At 50.0% G+C, this 17,869-nt stretch overlaps 1 protein-coding gene across 1 annotated transcript in view; it reads left to right on the top strand.

The window, feature by feature from the left end:
• The window catches only part of SHANK3 (SH3 and multiple ankyrin repeat domains 3), a 667,177-nt gene that overhangs the window by 589,014 nt on the left and 60,294 nt on the right, over positions 1 to 17,869 (top strand). Inside the window, exon 15 of the mRNA XM_077807959.1 lies at positions 10,448 to 10,572. Coding sequence (XP_077664085.1) covers positions 10,448 to 10,572 — 125 coding nt within the window. The remainder of the gene's footprint in view (positions 1 to 10,447; positions 10,573 to 17,869) is intronic.

The raw sequence follows: 17,869 nt of genomic DNA, 5'->3' as shown, positions 1-17,869 counted from the left end.
TGCTATTTTGTGCCATCTAAGGGAGCTGACTTTCTTTTCTCCCACCCGGCCCCGGCCTCGCTGGTGGTGCAAGCGGCTACCAGTGAGTGAGGCACCACTTCTCCACCCTGCCAGATAACGTGGTGAAGCACCTGAACCGGCACTGCTGCAAACCCTGCTCCTCCGCAGCCCTGCGATTCCGCATTTCAAACTATCAGGCTCTGCTGGCTAAGTGTGATTTCAACAGTTTTGCGAAGCTGGCTGAGTTCTTGGAGGACTTCCCGCAGGACAAGCAACACAGGTCCCAGGCTCTGGTGGAGGAAGGCCGCCTGATGGCCAGAGTCTGCCTACAGGTCCCAGTGGATGTGGTGGAAACATCCTCCTGCTCCCTGGCCACGGGTTTAGTTAGGTGTCAGGAAGTCTGGCTCCAATCCACATGCTTTCCTAGGGAAATCCAATCTACCATCCAGGACATCCCCTTCAATGAGGACAAATTGTTCTTCACCAAGACGGATGAGGCTCTCCACTCCCTGAATGACTCAAGGGCTACCGTCCGATCGGTGGGAACATACAATCCAGCCCCCCAGTCACCAGCTGTGACATCCTCTGCCTTGGGGGAGCACCCTTAACCCCCATATTCCTCATTTATGTATGATTGTGATCTTGCAATATAAAGCAGGCCTTCTGAGGTATCGCAGAAAGGTTATGATCTACTGAAAGTCATTTCTCTGTCCATAGATGTGTATCGTTAATGCATATGAAGTTATGAGAATTGTGTTGTATGGTGGTCACTAAAACATGCTGTAAGTTGGGAATCAGCCAGATACTAGCTCCCCAGGGGCAGCAGCAAGGAAAGTCACCAACACGCGGGCAGGGTGTCAAACAACCCATCAACAGCCATTGTCCAGCGAGGGAGCTACAATGCAATGACTTACCTGCATGAAGCCACACCAGGGGAGTTGCTCAACCTTGCTTGGAGACTCAGCAATGCCCCCCAGATGTGCCTGGACTTGTGTTTTCCAAGCAGGCTGGGCCTTTCTCCTTCACCCACCTATGCTGCAAGCAACAAGGACACTCTGAAGACTCCAACTGAGGGGACTGATCAAGATTTCAAGGACGAAATCTGTATAGTACAGACTGCAATATCCAGTGGGGTGAGAAAAACTGCTTAATCTAGATGTTGCCCCGTCTAACAGGGTTGAGAGTTTAGACTGTGTGGCTTATGTTTTATTTTATTTCGGTAACTAACTCTGACTTTTTGCCTGTCACTTAATATCACTTAAAATCTATCAATACAGTAAAATGTAGTCAATATATGTGTTTAGCTGTTTATCTTTACCAGTGAGTTTGCCTGAAGCGTGTGGCAAATGTACTCAGGTCTGCGAAGGCCAGTATACATCCACTTTTCATTGATGAAGTGGGAAACCAATTCATAAATTTGCATTGCTCATCTTGAGCAGCACGGGATGGTATATTCCTGAGGTACAGTGCTGGGAGCTGGGGGGATTTGGCGGGTGCCTTTCTCTGTGTGATTCATGAGTGGCTCTGGGAGCATTCATTCAATCTAGCTGGGTGTGGGGTCTCCACATGCTGTTGGCTGAGTGATCACCGCACCTGGACGGGTTTGCAGCTGGTCACTAGCAAGGCATTGTGAGAGACAGCCCAGGCTGTAGAGAGTTCATGAGGCACAATGGTCCCACAGTCCCAGGCTGCACCCTAGGGATCCCATCACACCAGCAACTCAAGCCATGGTTCCATCCAAGCCCCTATTCCCCATACCAACCAATCTACATCTGGTACCAGGAGACGGCCCGACAGCGCCTCAGATCTCAGCGCACGTGCCCATCAGCCACCACCATCTCCTCTGTCGCACATCAACACCAACTGAAGGCCCAATTTTGGCACAGTGGTCGAGAGCTGCAAAGCCCCTGTGTCACTGCCTACGCACCCCCCCCCCATCACCTTTGGGGGCCGTCTTGCCCTGTTCGCCCACCACTGGGCGAACAAGTTGCAGTGGGGGAGGTTTAGATTGGATATTAGGAAAAACTTTTTCACTAAGAGGGTGGTGAAACACTGGAATGCGTTACCTAGGGAGGTGGTAGAATCTCCTTCCTTAGAGGTTTTTAAGGTCAGGCTTGACAAAGCCCTGGCTGAGATGATTTAACTGGGAATTGGTCCTGCTTCGAGCAGGGGGTTGGACTAGATGACCTTCAGGGGTCCCTTCCAACCCTGATATTCTATGATTCTATGATTCACTGGGACAAGATCACCATGGATCGCTGGTTCCTGGAGATCATACAACACGACTGCTCTATAAAGTTCTGCACCGTTCCCTCCCACCGGGGCCTCCCCCAGATGCCTCCAGGGAGCCCGCCCATCACATGACATGAGGCGGACGCCCTCCTAACAAAGGGTGTGATGGAGCCCATGCCTGTCCCCTTCATCAACAAGGGCTTCAACTCCCTGTACTTCCTCATTCCAAAGAAGGGTGAGGACCTCTGCCCTATCATCAATCTCTGCTTACTCACCACTTTCTTCAGGAAGACCAAGTTCTTACGGTGACCGGTTGCATCCATCATTCTCTCCCTCAGGGGGTATGATTCGCAGCCCTCAACATGAAAGACGAGTACTTCCATGTCGATATCTGTTAGAGGGCTTATTCCTTCACCCACTTACTTCCCTGGTCCTTCTTGCATGAACAGAGAGTAACAATACCCAAAGTCCGAAAGTGCAAACAATTCGATGTTTATTGGGGTGAACTTCCAGCAAGCATGATTCCAGTTTCCTTCCTTAGTGTCCCCCTTCCCAGCTCTGACACCACAGAGCCTTGCCTGTGTCCCTGTTCCTATTCCCCCCCCTTTAGCAAAACATAATTCCAATTCCGCCACCCGCATTCCCTGTTCCCATTCCCCCCCTTACTTCTTGATTGACTGCAGACTATATATACTTCCTGATTGATTGCAGACTATAACCAATCCTAACATATTGTAACATGATTATTTAACCAATTATATCCCACCACCTTAATTGGTTTACACCCAGCAAAATTAATTATACAGCAGACAGAAACAATCACAGAACCAGACAGAGATTATACAGACAAACAATAGGTAAATGGGGACTACAGTGATAGAACAACAAAGAAATGAGGATTTCATACCCCAGCTATTGATAAGTGAGTTCTTGCCAGACAGGATGCTATCAAACTAAGTTTCCTTTTACATCTTCTAGGCTCTTCTCTTTCTCTGGAGGTGATAGGCATTATCAAGACAGGATTGTATTCTTAATAGCCCAATGGCACCTTATTTCAGTGTGACTAGTCTGGAATGTGAGGATGTGACCCGTTGGCTTCCCAGCTTAGGGCTGCCTCTGCTGCTTAGCCAAAGGCCTTAGTCTAAGCACAGGGCCTCAGACTGTCACAGTGAAAAAAGGCCCTATACAGTCAGACAGTGATTTTGATTCTTTCTTTTATACCTCTGTAACTAGCTAAGTGGTAAGAATACACCTAAATTCTTAAAGTATAGGCCTTTACAAACAGACCTGAATATCTATATCCTAACAATATCCACCCAGTACATCGCAAATTCCTCTGCTTCAACATGGGCAACAACCACTGTCAGTTCCAAATCCTTCCCTTCGGCATCGCCACGGTCCCCAGGGTCTTCACCCAGGTCTTTGCGGTCATTGCAGCCCACCTTCACCGGCTGGGGCACTGGGTGTCACCATGCTCCGCTTGCCCCTCACCTCACTGGACATCTGTGTCAACAAGGAGAAGTCCATGCTGCTCCCAGTGTAGATGATCCATTTCATTGGGGCGCGCCTGGAGTCAGTAAGTCAGCGCAAGTCTTCCTCCCAGCAGACCGTTTCACCATCCTTACAGCTCTCAGGACAACCCTGCGCTGCAACCCGCACATGATGGTGTGCCGCTGTCTCTGCCTCCTAAGCCACACGGCAGCCTGCACCCACGGGACCCCGCAGGTTCACCTCCACATGCACTGTCTACAGCTATGGCTCCTCTCGGTCTGCCGACCCCACCTCACCCACCTGGATTCACCCTTGAATGCCCAAGTTGGGTCCGCGCCTCCCTCGCTTGGTGAACTGATCCCACCTAGGTGCTCCACAGCACCCCGTTCGCCCCTCCCATCCCTAGGGTCACCCTTACCATGGACGCCTCCCTAGCAGGGTGGGGCGCACACACAAACGTCCATGCCGAACAAGGGACAGGGACTCCCCGGGAAGGGCGCATGTACATCAACCTTTTGGAGCTACGGGTGATCTGCCTGGCTTGCCATGCGTTCCTGCCTCTCTCCACAATCAACATGTCCAGGTACTCAGACAACACCACTGCAGTGGCGTACATAAACAGACAAGGCGGCACCAGGTCCTGATCACTCTGCATGGAGGCCATCTGCCTCTGGAACCAGTGCCTGCACTGCACCATCCTGCCCCGCGTGCCTCCCAGGGGCGCAGAACTCCCTGGCGGACACACTCGGCCGGACCTGGTGCCTCAACCACGAGTGGGAACTCCACGACCCCACGCTCAGCTCCATCTGCCGTGCCTGGGGCACCCCTGGTTGGGACCTCTTCGCTACTCATGAGAATTGCAAATTCCCTCTGTACTGCATCCGGGGAGCCAGGGGTCGAGATTCCAAGGGCAACACCCTCCTCCTTCCATGTCACGAGGGCCTCAGATACGCCTTTCCCCCCGCCCTGGTTCCCTCCTCCCCCCAAGTCCTGCGCAAGATCCGCTGGGACCGGGCCATAATCATCTTGATAGCCCCATGCTGTCCCCGACAGTTCTGGTTTCCCAGTCTACTCAGACTGTCCACCTGTCCACCGATAAGCCTCCCCACCCTGCTGGATCTCCTCTCCTAGGAACACAGCAAGGTTCGACACTCCAACCCAGGCCCACTCCAGCAGATGGCCTGGTTTTTGGATGGGGCTCACAGGTTAACAATGCCTGTTTATCACCCGTCCGCCATATACTGACACACAGCCGACAAGACTCCACATGGGCATGGTATGCTGCAAAGGGAAGTGCTTCACCTCTTTGGCGCAACGCCACCACCTTCCTCACAGGGACATCTCCGTGCCTGTCATCCAAGAGCACCTCCTGGAGCTTGAGCACTCGGGCCTCGCACATAGCTTAATACGTGTTCACCTTGCGACACTCCGTGCCTTCCTCCCCCCACTGAACAGAGAGTCACTGTTTACCCACCCGGCCACTACCCGCTTTCTAAAGGGCCAGATGAACTGCTTTCTGCCTGTCCTTACCCCTATGCCTCCCTCCCTCCTCCTCCCTGGGACTGTAATCTTGTGCTATCTGCCCTCACCAGGCCCCCCTTCAAACCACTGGCCACATACTTCCTTTCACACCTATCCATGAAGGTCCTCTTTCTCGTGGCCATCACTTCCGCTCGGCGGGTCAGTGAATTGGTAGGCATGATGGCTGACTCCCTGCATACCATCTTCCGTAAGGACAAATTCTCCATGCACCTTCACCCTACGATTCTCCCAAAGGTAGTCTCCGAATTCCACCTCAAACAGTCCATCCAGCTCCCTGTCTTTCATCCGAAGCTGCACACCACTCCCACGGACAGGACACTCTCTCCAACTGATGATTGGGTTTGGGTTCTATCCTGCAGCTTGTCACTGTTCCCCCATGCCTCCCACTTCCCTGTCCCTTTTCAGGGACTAATCTCACGGGCTTGCTCTCATTCCAGAAGTGCAGTCTCTTTGCAGTCAGAGATTACAGGACAGATATCTCCTCAGCACTGGGGGAAGGGATTTTGTTCCTGGTATTTTTCCATTCCAAAGTCCAAGGGAGGCCTCAAACCTATTCTCAATCTGTGAAACCTGAACAAATACTTAACAAACAGAAAGTTTGGCATGATTATCCGGCCTGTGTTATCCTGTCCCTAGATCCTGACGATTGGTATGCTGCCCTCAATTTTAAGGGTTCTCATGGTAGATGTCCAGTTCACAGTCATGTTGGGTCTGTCCTCAGCCCCTCGAGTCTTCACAAAGTGTATGGCAAGGTGGTGCTATCTCTCAGAGGGCTGGCATCCAAGTATTTCTGTACCTGGATGATTAGTTGATACAAGGACAATTCACGTACCAGGTGTAGGTCTCCATCAAGACAGTCCAATCCCTCTTTCATGCCTCGGACCAGCTGATCAACAAGGGCAAGTCAGTACAGCTTCCTGTGCAGAGAATTGATTTTACAGGCGCAGTTCTCGACTCCAATTCAGGGAAGGCATACTTGCTCCCAGGCAGATTTCAGGCAACATTGGACCTATGCAAAAGTCTCAAGACCCATCCTTGTACAACGGTAAGGAATTGCCTGAGACTTCTAGGACCCGTGGCAGCTTGCATGACATGCCAGACTTCACCTCAGAGGCAGGGTGGTTGGAGTTTGCTTACTGTCCATCTCGTCACCTACTGGACATGCTGATGCACTTGCTGCAAGTGTCTTTTCATCCCTAGATTGGTGGATGGACCTGCCAGCATATGCAAAGAGGTCTAATTTTCCCTGACTCTGCCCTACATGACTCTGCTTATGGATGCTTTGTCCCTAGGCGAGGGAGCTCATCTGGGCAGACCTTCAGACTTGGACAGATCAAAAACTCTCTGACCACATAAATGTTCAAGAGGGATTCATCTGGTGGGTCAAGTGGATCCACACATCAAAGGCTGTACTGTGCAAGTCCTCACAGACAACACTGCTGCTATGTTCTGCCTGAATAGACAGAGAGGTGACAAGTCAGATCACCTTTGCCAGGAAAGTATAGAGCTCTGGGATTTTTGCTTCTGAAATACCATGACCCTCAAAGCCTCACACCTCCCAGGTGTTCAGAACTGTCTGGCAGATCAGCTCAGCAGAACATGCAGCAGGAATCACAAAGGGTCCCTCAAGATGGATGCAGTCAAATCTATCTTCCAGGCCCCAGATCTCGCTCATGTAATTGAAGAGGAAGTGTCCCCTGCTCTGTTCCAGGTCAGATTACAGCCCAGGGTCTACCTCACACACATTCCTTCTCCTGTGGAAGGACAAGCTGCTGAATGCCTTTCCTCCCAGTCCCTTGAATCCAGTGGTTTTATGCCAGCTCAAACAGGATTATGCCATTCTTTGATTCTGACAGCACCAGCCTAGTCACATCAGCGTTGGTCCGTGGACCTCCTGAGATGCTCCCTCAAGGACTCTATAACACTGCCTCAAGTCACTGATATAATTTCACAGAACTACAGCCAGCCCTCATCTCGCAGTTGGGATGCTCAGTGGTTGTCAGCTCAAGAGACTGAGTGTTTCCTAGAGTGTCTGGACATTCTCTTAGGAAACCATCCATTAGATATATTTACATGATGATGTGAAGATGTTTCTCTGTGTGGTCCTAGTCGTGGGATACACCTGTTATGCAGACTTCTCCTTCACTTATACTGGAGTATTTACTTCCCCTAAAGGGAAAAGGACTTTCCACTTACGAGGGATCCCACACCCCTTTGGGACTTAAATTTGGTTTTGTCAGTGTCAATAGGTCCTCCTTTTGAGCCTATGGCTACTTGTTTATTATTGCATCTCTCACTGAAAGTAGTATGCCCAGTCGCTAGTAAGAGGCTGGGAGAGCTCTGAGCATTAGTTGCAGACCTCGAGGGTACAGGTGTCTTTAAGGACAGGGTTTATTTAGGGCCTCGCCTTGTGTGCCTGGCAATGGAGGTTTTGGATACCCTCCTTAATCAGTCTGTCTACTTGCCAGACTTTTCTCTAAAGCTTCACTGTCATGAGGATGAAGAGAGCCCTGTATTTTGGATGCCCACAAGGCATTAGTCTTCTACTTGGACAGGTCTAACCTGTGTAGTGTCCCTCAGCTGCTCATGTCCTTCACTGGCAGAATGAAGGGGCAGCCCGTGTCTACACAGAGTATATCAACCTGGATCTGAGCCCTGCTCTGCACTACATGCTTAAGTCGGTATCACGAGAGTTATGTCTGGGGTCTGTACAGCCCCACCGGAGGACAGGGCTGGGGGCGGGGCTGGGGGCAGTACAGACCCCAGACAGCAGATGCAGCTGCATGGAAGGGCTGGGGGTCTGTACAGCCGCGCCAGAGGAGCTGCTGGCGAGGGGCACTGGCTCCTGGGAGCGGCGGCCCCACATTCTGCTCCTTCCACCACTGCAGTTCCCGGGAGAGCCCTGCGGTTCAGCAGATACCATTCTCTATCCGCGGATATCTGCATCCACAGATATAAATTTGTGTCCGCGCAGGGCCCTAGTCACGGAACATTTTGGGAGGGTGGGGGGGAGAGTCGGGGGTGGGGTACTGTACCAGTAAGAGTTAAAATCTACTTGTATCACAGGCTAGAAGGGACCATTCAAACCACTGGTCTGGCCTCCTGTATATCACAGGCCATTCAATTTAACCCAGGTACCCTGTGTTAAGCCCAGAACTTGTTAGATCAAAGCACTTACATCCCCTCCCCACAATGGCAAAAGGCCCCAGCAGGAACATTCCAGAGGAGACAGAGGCTACGTCTGTGGGTCTGCACGGAGCTGGGGGTGCGATTCCAGCTTGCACACACATCCTCGCACTACCTCTCATTAAACTAGCAGGCGACAAGCAGTAGTGTAGCCACAGTAGTCCGGCCAGTGGTTAGCGAGGGTGTGGGCTAGCCATCAAACCTGCCTGAACCCAGGGGTACCTACTCGGCATGGCTAATCCATGCCACCGCTCGGCACTGCCCCCGCTTTCACAGCCACGCTACTGCTTTTCATGAGTGCAGAGACGAGTATGTCTGCGTGAGCATACCCCAAGCTCAGAGTGTCGACGTACCCTGAAAGAGCTCGGCTTGCTTGGCCGACCAAAACAAAGGCTGGGGAGAGATGCAAACACTCTCTATGCATCAGGGGGCAAACACCACGGAGGGGGAAGGGCTGTTCATAGTAAAGGACAATGTTGGCACAAGTGGGGATAAACTGGCCATGAATAAATTCAGGCTGAAAACCAGAAGGCTTCTAACCATTATCAGAGGGAGGCTCTGGAACAGCCTCCCATTGGAAGTGGGCGGGGGGCAAAAGGCCTAGCTATTTTTAAGGCAGGTTTATGAATGGGATGGTATGATGGGCTGCCTATGACAGCAGGGATGGGACTCGATGACCCAGAAGGTCCCTTCCAGCCCTATGTCCAATGTTCCTATGTGCCAGTCTTGCCCCAGCCACATGAGCTGAGGGAGAAAGAAATTCCCACAGAGTCAGGGGTAGCCCCTGGCAGCCATAGACTGCACCAGCAGCAGCCAGAGCCTAGGAGGAGTGATCCAGCTGAGGCAAGTCCCTGTTTCTCCATCAGGGACCTAGATCCCAGTGAGGCGGGCAGCAGCAGCCCAGCCAAGGCCTTTGCTGCCTTTAAAGCCTATGGCAGGGGTTCTCAAACTTCATTGCACCGCGACCCCCTTCTGACAACAAAAATTACTACACGACCCCAGGAGGGGAGACTGAAGCCTGAGGCCTCCCGAGACCCGCCACCCTGGGCGGAGGCAAAGCCCAAGGGATTCAGCCCCAGGCAGGTGGCCTGTAACCTGAGCTCCACTCCCTAGGGCTGAAGCCTTCGGGCGTCAGCCCCAGGTGGTGGGGGTTCTGCTTTGGCCCTGGGCGGTGGGGCTCGGGCTTTAGCACCGGCAAATCTAACGCCAGCCCTGGTGACCCCATTAAAGCGGAGTTGTGGCCCATTTTGGGGTCCTGACCCATAGTTTGAGAACTGCTGCCCTATGGCATTCCTGGAGGTGGTATTTTTTTCTCTGTTCCTGGATACCTGCAACGGTCTTCTTTACGGGGGTCAGACAGCATACCCTCACCTTCTCCCCACACTGCTCCACACAAGGGAGAAATCCATATCTCCTCCCCCTCTCTCCCCCCGAGTGATGGTTCCCAGTACCTCCTAGGCAAAATGACTCACCGTGGCTGGACAGCGAAGTCAGATGGGGTCGGTGGAGGGTGGGATGTAAGGGAGCAGGGGGTGGAGGCTGGAAGGTGATTTTGGTTGGTTTGTGGGGAGGAAATTTCATGTATATTGGGGGACGTAATTCCTAGCCAGCCATGTGGTTAAAGTCTAAGTAAGCATGTGACCCTCTTTCTGTAGGTATTTCTTGGTTTTGCACGTGGCTCTGGGAGGAGGGACTGGGGTGAATGGCTGTGGGGCATCTTGTGGAGGATGAATGTGACTCTCTCTGTGTGAGGTAAATGTGGCTCTGTGGGGCCATTAGCAGGTTCTGTGATGATGAACATCACGGAAATGACTGTACATAAATAAGCATTAAATCACCATTCTGCAAGAGAAGCGGGTCAGGTGCTCAGTAGAGACACCTCTGCTTGGTCTCTGAGCCAGCTAAGCTCCTGGAGAGCTTTTTTCTAGACGTCACTGAATGTTCTGTTGCCTCTCTGCTGCGTACTGCTAAATGGGGCTCGCTCTTTCTCTTTCAGCCGAGACTCCAATTGAGGAGTTCACCCCGACGCCAGCCTTCCCAGCGCTCCAGTACCTGGAGTCAGTGGATGTGGAAGGTGTGGCCTGGAAAGCAGGACTTCGCACAGGAGACTTTCTGATTGAGGTAAGCCCCAGAGGCTGAGGAGAGAGGAAATGCTGGCCAGCATGTTTCTGTGCTGCCCCAGGGCACACAGCTAAACAAAAGAGCCCTTCATTTGTAAGGTGCTTTCAGAGCTAGGTGTGCTCATTGCTAAGGTTAAGATTCTGTCACGGTTATTTTTAGTAAAAGTCAGGGGCAGGTCATGGGCTATAAACAAAAATTCAAGGAAGCCCATGACCTGTCCCTGACTTTTACTAAAGATAACCGTGACAAAAGGGGGCTGACGTGGTAGGGGAGGGCTGGAGCCTGAGTGGAGGAGATGAGAGCCTGAGCACTACTGCACAAAGGAGGGTGTCCAGCACCTACTGCTCACGGTTGCTCGGAGCTGTGGGGGCCCCCTGCTGCCCACAGCGGCTCAGAGCTCCAGGGCCCCCGCCAGCTGACCACTCTGGCCCACCACCCTGGGGCTGGAAAATGTCACAAAGGTCTCTGTATGTCATGGAATCCGTGAGCTCCATGACATAATCTTACCCTTACTCATGACTTAAATCTCTGAATCTGCCTCCTGTCTCGGCTCCTCCAGTGAACCCTCCAGCTTCTCCAAACGTGACAGTGCAGCCAGGGAAGACATGCAAGCAACTATGTGCTTCTCATTCCACCAGTCAGGAAACAGGCTGACTTGGCTGTGATGGGATGTGCCCTGGGGTGAAGCCTGGAAGCTATTGGAGCCGCTCTGCCCCCTAGCTATTCAGCTGGGTTGGCCTCTCACACTGCGTTTGCTGATGACACACAGCCAGCCCTGGGGCTCTACCATGACCCAACACGACAGCAGGTGACACCACACCCCCAGCTGAGTTACCTGAGTGCTTTACCTAAGCCACTCATGGACCAACAGTGGAGGCACCAGCCAATTTCCCAGCTCCCCAGCCTTGCACCCCTACTGGAGTATAGACCCAGAATTATTCCATCTTGCGCCGGTCAGGGATCTGTACGGTGCAAGCTCATTAATTAGTCCGCTTCCCTCTCCATGTGGGGAAGATATGCACCAGCCTTTGTTAACAGAGCTAAGATTCCCTAACACTTCACTCAAAAACATACTGGTTAAGATAAAACATAAAACAGGTTTATTAATTACAGAAAGATAGATTTTAAGTGATTATAAGTGATAGCAAACAGATCTAAGCAGATTACCCAGCAAATAAACAAAAAATGCAATCTAAGCCTAATATACTAGATAGGATTTGAATCAAACAGTGTCTCAGTCTGTTAGCTAGTACAAGCAATTTGTAGATGTTCTGTACACAGGAAGGAATCCTCTCTTCCAGCCTGGGACCAGCACTTCCCCCAGTTCTAAGGTGTTTCCAGGTGTTGAGTTGCAGAGGGAGTGAGGCCTCTTGGTGACGTCACTTCCCCCTTTTATAGTTTCTTCTATATGGCGGGAACCCCTTTGTTCCAAGCCAAGTTCCCAGCCCAGTTTGTGGAAAAATACAGGCACCAAAATGGAGTTCAGTATCATGTGGTCTAGTCACATGCCCTGGCATGCTTGATGAGTTATGGCAGCCATTATCCATAGGCTGTCTGAAGCGTTCCCTGGTGAGGACAAGTCTTTTCCATGGCCATTTTTTTTGTTGATGGGCCATTAGCACTGTCTAGCTTCTTCATTGTTGTAGGTGAAAGGCTAGTTGTGGGCATGTCAAGGTTCCTTCCCCACTCTGAACTCTAGGGTACAGATGTGGGGACCCGCATGAAAGACCCCCTAAGCTTATTCTTACCAGCTTAGGTTAAAAACTTCCCCAAGGTACAAACTTTGCCTTGTCCTTGAACCGTATGCTGCCACCACCAAGCGTTTAAACAAAGAACAGGGAAAGAGCCCACTTGGAGACGTCTTCCCCCAAAATATCCCTCCAAGCCCTACACCCACTTTCCTGGGGAGGGCTTGATAAGACTCCTCACCAATTTGTACAGGTGAACACAGACCCAAACCCTTGGATCTTAAGAACAATGAAAAATCAATCAGGTTCTTAAAAGAAGAATTTTAATTAAAAAAAAGGTAAAAGAATCACCTCTGTAAAATCAGAATGGTAAATACCTTACAGGGTAATCAGATTCAAAACATAGAGAACCCCTCTAGGCAAAACCTTAAGTTACAAAAAGACACAAAAACAGGAATATACATTCCATCCAGCAAAGCGTATTTTACCAGCCTTTAAACAAAAGGAAATCGAATGCATTTCTAGCTGGATTACTTACTAACTTAACAGGAGTTCTGAGGCTGCTTTCCTGATCTGTTCCCGGCAAAAGCATCACACAGACAGACCAAACCCTTTGTTCCCCCCCTCCAGATTTGAAAGAATCTTGTCCCCTCATTGGCCATTTTGGGTCTGGTGCCAGCAGGGTTACCTTAGCTTCTTAACCCTTTACAGGTGAAAGGATTTTGCCTCTGGCCAGGAGGGGTTTTATAGCCCTGTATACAGAAGGGTGGTTACCCTTCCCTTTATATTTCTGAAAGGGCATTTCTAGCTTCACAACATCTTTCAGTAACACACACACACAGCAAAACTTCATAACGTCACATACAATGACAGCACATACAATCCACCAGGATATTAACGTTCAACAGATCAAGACTTCTAGAAGGATACCTCACAAGGCATACTTTGTACAAAACAGCCTAATTCTATGACAGTGGTGAATATGGGGTGCCAGGGTGTCACAATGTCCCCTGCCACTGACCAGGAATCATAATAATAATTGAGGTTAGAAATAGAAATGGTCCACTGGATGGCACCCAGCCCCTCTCCTGGAGGCCAGTGCAGGATTGGTCACCACAGGACATTTACTGGAACAGTCTGAAATATCACAAGTACTGGGGCTTCCGGCCAGGTATCGCATTGAGCTGATGCAGCGTGTTGCACTCCTCCAGCGCCGCGCCGGAGGCTCCAGCAGTTTCTGCAGAAGGTCAGAGACAATCAGTAGATAGCTGTGCTCTGCCTTCTATCTGCCGTCACGACAATTTTGTATGTGGAATTTCCTGATTTTGTTTAAAAAACAAACGAACCAAACTTGAACGTCTGTGGTATTATTTCCTAATTCTGCTGTATAGATAGTTAAGTATTAGAATGAAGAAAATCTTATTACCCTCTATGCTGGTGTGTAAACAGACGCTCAGAATCCAGCCACACCGATCAGTTAAAAAAAAAAACCCTCTGACCAGGGGCTGACACTGACAGGGCTTGTGTGTCCATGTTTGGAGCTGGGGCCTAGCAAGACATCCTGTCTGGGGAGCCCAGCCCTTGAGTCAGGGATGTTGAGTTACCTGGTATGGGAAGCATACAGAAGCTTTGTTAACATTTTACATTATTATTTAGTATTCATATGACATTCAGTCCCAGAGCCCCCAGTGATGATCAGAACCCCAGGGCGCTGGGTGTTGTGTTAACACACAGGCCGACACAAGGTGCTGGGGGGATAATCGGATGGATACACAAGACAGCGAACTGGGGAGTTTTAGAAAAGGAGCTGCCAAGCCACTATGAGTCCAAGTTTCATGATCCGTGTTGAGCCTGAACTACTCCCTGTTTCCTCGAGTCCAAGGCCAGCAGGGACCACGGTGATCATCTAGTCTGACCCCCTGCGTAACACAGGCCGGAGACCTGCCCTACAATAATATTGGATCTGTGTGGTTGGTTACAGCACTTGCCTTGAAACCTTCGCACCTTTGGTGCCATATGAGTCTCTGTTCTAGGTCAGACTGGTGCCAGCATCACATCTATGGGATCTGTTATTTTGACTGTGGCCGAGTTTGGTTCATTGGAGTTCTTAGATCTGAGAAAAGCTAGTTACACCCAGTTCAGTTCCTGCTGCTCACAGAGAGCCAGACAGAGGACCAGGGACTCCGTCTGAGCTTTATTTACGTCCTTGGACTGTTCTTGAACAGAAGCCTTATCCCGGGCAAATTCCTTATTTTGGGTACTCTACCCTTGGTGGGCCACCTGGGCCTCCCACTTCAGTAACACCATGAAAGAGGTGTCCACCCAAGCCGAAGTCACCACCTCTTAAAAAGGGAAAGAAACTTGTGGCGGCATCCCATCTCCTGCTCACGTATCCCCTGCAATGTGGTAGTGGGAAATGTGGTTTCTGCAGGTTAGAAGAGAAGGAGGAAGAACCAGTGAGCGGAGTGAAACAGAAACTTCCCCACTGGACAGGTTATCCCATAATAGTCTATTAATGGGTTTCTTAACCTTCCTTGGAAGCATTTTACAGTGTTGCTCGTCGGAGACAGGCTACTGGGCTAGATGGTCTGATCCAGTAGGACAATTCCTTTGGTCCGACATGACCTCTTGGGCCAATTTATACTAGAGAGAAATAGGCAGGAGTTCCTTGGACTCTTTAAGAAGGGCTGGAAGGAGTCAAAGCACTCTTTGATGGCGTCCTTTCATGTCTCCGACACTGAAAGCAGGTCTTCGGCCACAGCTGTGACTTTTCCATTTCAAGGCTGATGAGGTTTTTAAAAATTGAAGGGCCCTCAAGGCAGGAGGCAGGCATTCGGACTGGAGCCAGCCTGCCGTCAGAGGGCTGTCAGCCTCCAGTTCCAGCTGTTCTCAGGGACAATACAATCCAGAGCCAGGCATCAGGGAAGCTAGACAAACCTTGCAGGGGCATTAGGGAGCCTCCCCTCTGCATCTCTGAAGCCTCCGCCGCAGGAGGCGCTGTGTCTAGGACTGAGGACATATTTAGGCTTGGCAGAATTCACTTTCTATTTTTATATCATTTTGAAAGATAATGTCAATGTTTATTTTAAGCATTTTTTTCCACACTTGCGAAAAATTATGGGGAGGTCAGACAATTATTTAATGACAGTAAAAGTTGAGATTCAAGAAGTTAGAGCTTTATAAACTGTTAAACATCACATGTCCAAATATACAAAGTAAATGTCCTTAAATCCTCAAATCCTAACTGGTTTTACAATTCATTTGCTAGTCCATGTACAACAAGCCTAATTCAAAAATCACTGGGTTTTGACTCCAATAATTTCTGAAGTAGCATTTTTCTTACTTTGCCTACCTGTAAATTTCTGTTGTTATTGGTGGAAATATTTTTTCGTTGGCTTCTGCCTACACAGTGAAATTGATGTTAGCCAACATACACCAATATAAATGTAATTTTTCCAAGCCTACATATACTAGACAACACAGAAACAGCTCTGAAGTTAGATCTGCCTTCTCCATCTATCTCACCTTTTGTGGAATGCTTAACCCAACTTTTTCCAGCATGGCAGAAGATCTGTTTGGACTCTTGGGTCCTGGAGATCATCACCCAGTTTTGTGAAATCCTTTTGTAGCGCTTTGCAGTCTGCCTGGGACTTAACTATCTTGAGCAATTTTGTATCTGCAAATTTTGCCACCTTGCTGTTTACCCCTTTTTCCAGATCATTTATGAATATGTTGAATAGGTCTGGGCCCAGTACAGACCCCTGGGGGACACCACTATTTACGTCTCTCCATTCTGAAAACTGCGTTTATTCCTACCCTTTGTTTCCTATCTTTTAACTAGTTACCAATCCATGAGAGGACCTTCCCTCTTCTCCCATGAGAGCTTACTTTGCTTAAGAGCCTTTGGCGAGGGACCTTGTCAAAGGCTTTCTGAAAATCTAAGCACACTATATCCAATGGATCCCCCTTGTTCACATGCTTGTTGACCCCCTCAAAAAATTCTAGTTGATTGGTGAGACATGATTTCCCGTTACAAAAAAACATGTTGACTCTTCCCCAACAAATTACGTTCATCTCTGTGTCTGACAATTTTGTTCTTTACTATGGTTTCAACCAGTTTGCCCAAAACTGAAGCCAGGCTTACCGGCCTGTAATTGCTGGGATCATGTCTGGAGCCCTTTTTAAAAATTGGCATCACATTAGCTATCCTCCAGTCATTTGGGACAGAAGCTGATTTAAATGATAGGTTACAGACCACAGTTAGTAGTTCTGCAATTTCACATTTGAGTTCCTTCAGAACTCTTGGGTGAGTATCATGATCTGGTCCTGGTGACTTATTACTGTTTAGTTTATCAGTTTGTTCCAAAACCTCCTCTAATGACACCTCAATCTGGGACAGTTCCTCAGATTTGTCACCTAAAAAGCATAGCTCAGGTTTGGGAATCTCCCTCACATCCTCAGCCATGAAGATCGATGCGAAGAATTCATTTAGTTTCTCCGCAAAGGCCTTGAGTGCTCCTTTAGCATCTCGATCCTCCAGGGGCCCCACTGCTTGTTTAGCAGGCTTCCTGCTTCTGATGTACTTCAAAAAAAAATTTGCTATTACTTTCTGAGTCTTTGGCTAGCTGTTCTTCAAATTCTTTTTTGGCCTTCTGTAGCAAGCCGCCAACTCACTGGCATGGCGCCTCCAGCTGGTCAGTCTGGGAATTAGCTTCAGTTCAGGAGTGCCCTCCTCTGGCCAGTTTCTCCTCTGCCCTTACCTGCCCCTCTGCAGTCCCTTTATCTCCTCCAGTTCAGGCCCCACATCCCTCCCAGACCACAGTGCCCCTTACCTTCGGGTACTGCCCTCCCCAGCAGTGTCCCCACACTCTGGGTCTCACCTCTTCAGGGGAACCCCAACCCCCCTATATCCACCTTGCCTCAATGGTTACTGCCAGTCGTCATCTAGCCCCTTCTCTCAGGGGCAAACTGCAGTCTGTGATGGCCACTCATCACTGGTAAGGGGGTTGGACCTGCTGCCTTTCTAGCCCCAGCTGCCTCCTTGCAGCCCTAGTACCTCCCCTGGCCTTTAGCTGGCAGAAGATGTCACACTGTGGGGGTCAGCTCCACCACATGGCTGACATGCCCTTCCCCCTTCCTGACACAGCGGGGGGAAGAGGGTGCAGGAGGCGGCTCCTCCAGTGCAGATTCGCCTCCCCTTCAGGGACTGCGACTGGTTTAAGGACACTTTGTGCCACATCACGGGGGTATCTGGGCTTTGAAATGGCCTGTGATACACAAGAGGTCGGACTGCGTGAGCTGGTGGCTGTTTTCGACTTAAACTCTGTGAAGTTATTAAATTGTTGTTAATGATGCAGAAAATCATTAAATCTCAGGAGAAATTTCCTAAGTGTCAGAGCAGTAGGACAATGGACCAGACACCTCGAGAAGTCGTGGAATCTCCTTCACTGGAGGGTTTTGGGAGGAGGCTGAAGAGCCATCTGTCTTGGATGGTGTAGACACAGCATATCCTGCGTCTTGGCAGGGGGTTAGACTAGATGACCCTTGTGGTCCCTTCTAGCCCTACGGGTCTGTGATTCTGTGGGAAGGCAGACATGTTCAATAGCTGT

This window comes from Eretmochelys imbricata, chromosome 1, assembly GCF_965152235.1.
Source record: "Eretmochelys imbricata isolate rEreImb1 chromosome 1, rEreImb1.hap1, whole genome shotgun sequence".
NCBI classification, from domain to species: Eukaryota; Metazoa; Chordata; order Testudines; family Cheloniidae; genus Eretmochelys; species Eretmochelys imbricata.
Note: the sequence above shows the minus strand (reverse complement) of the source record. Positions and strands in the feature narration are given on the sequence as shown.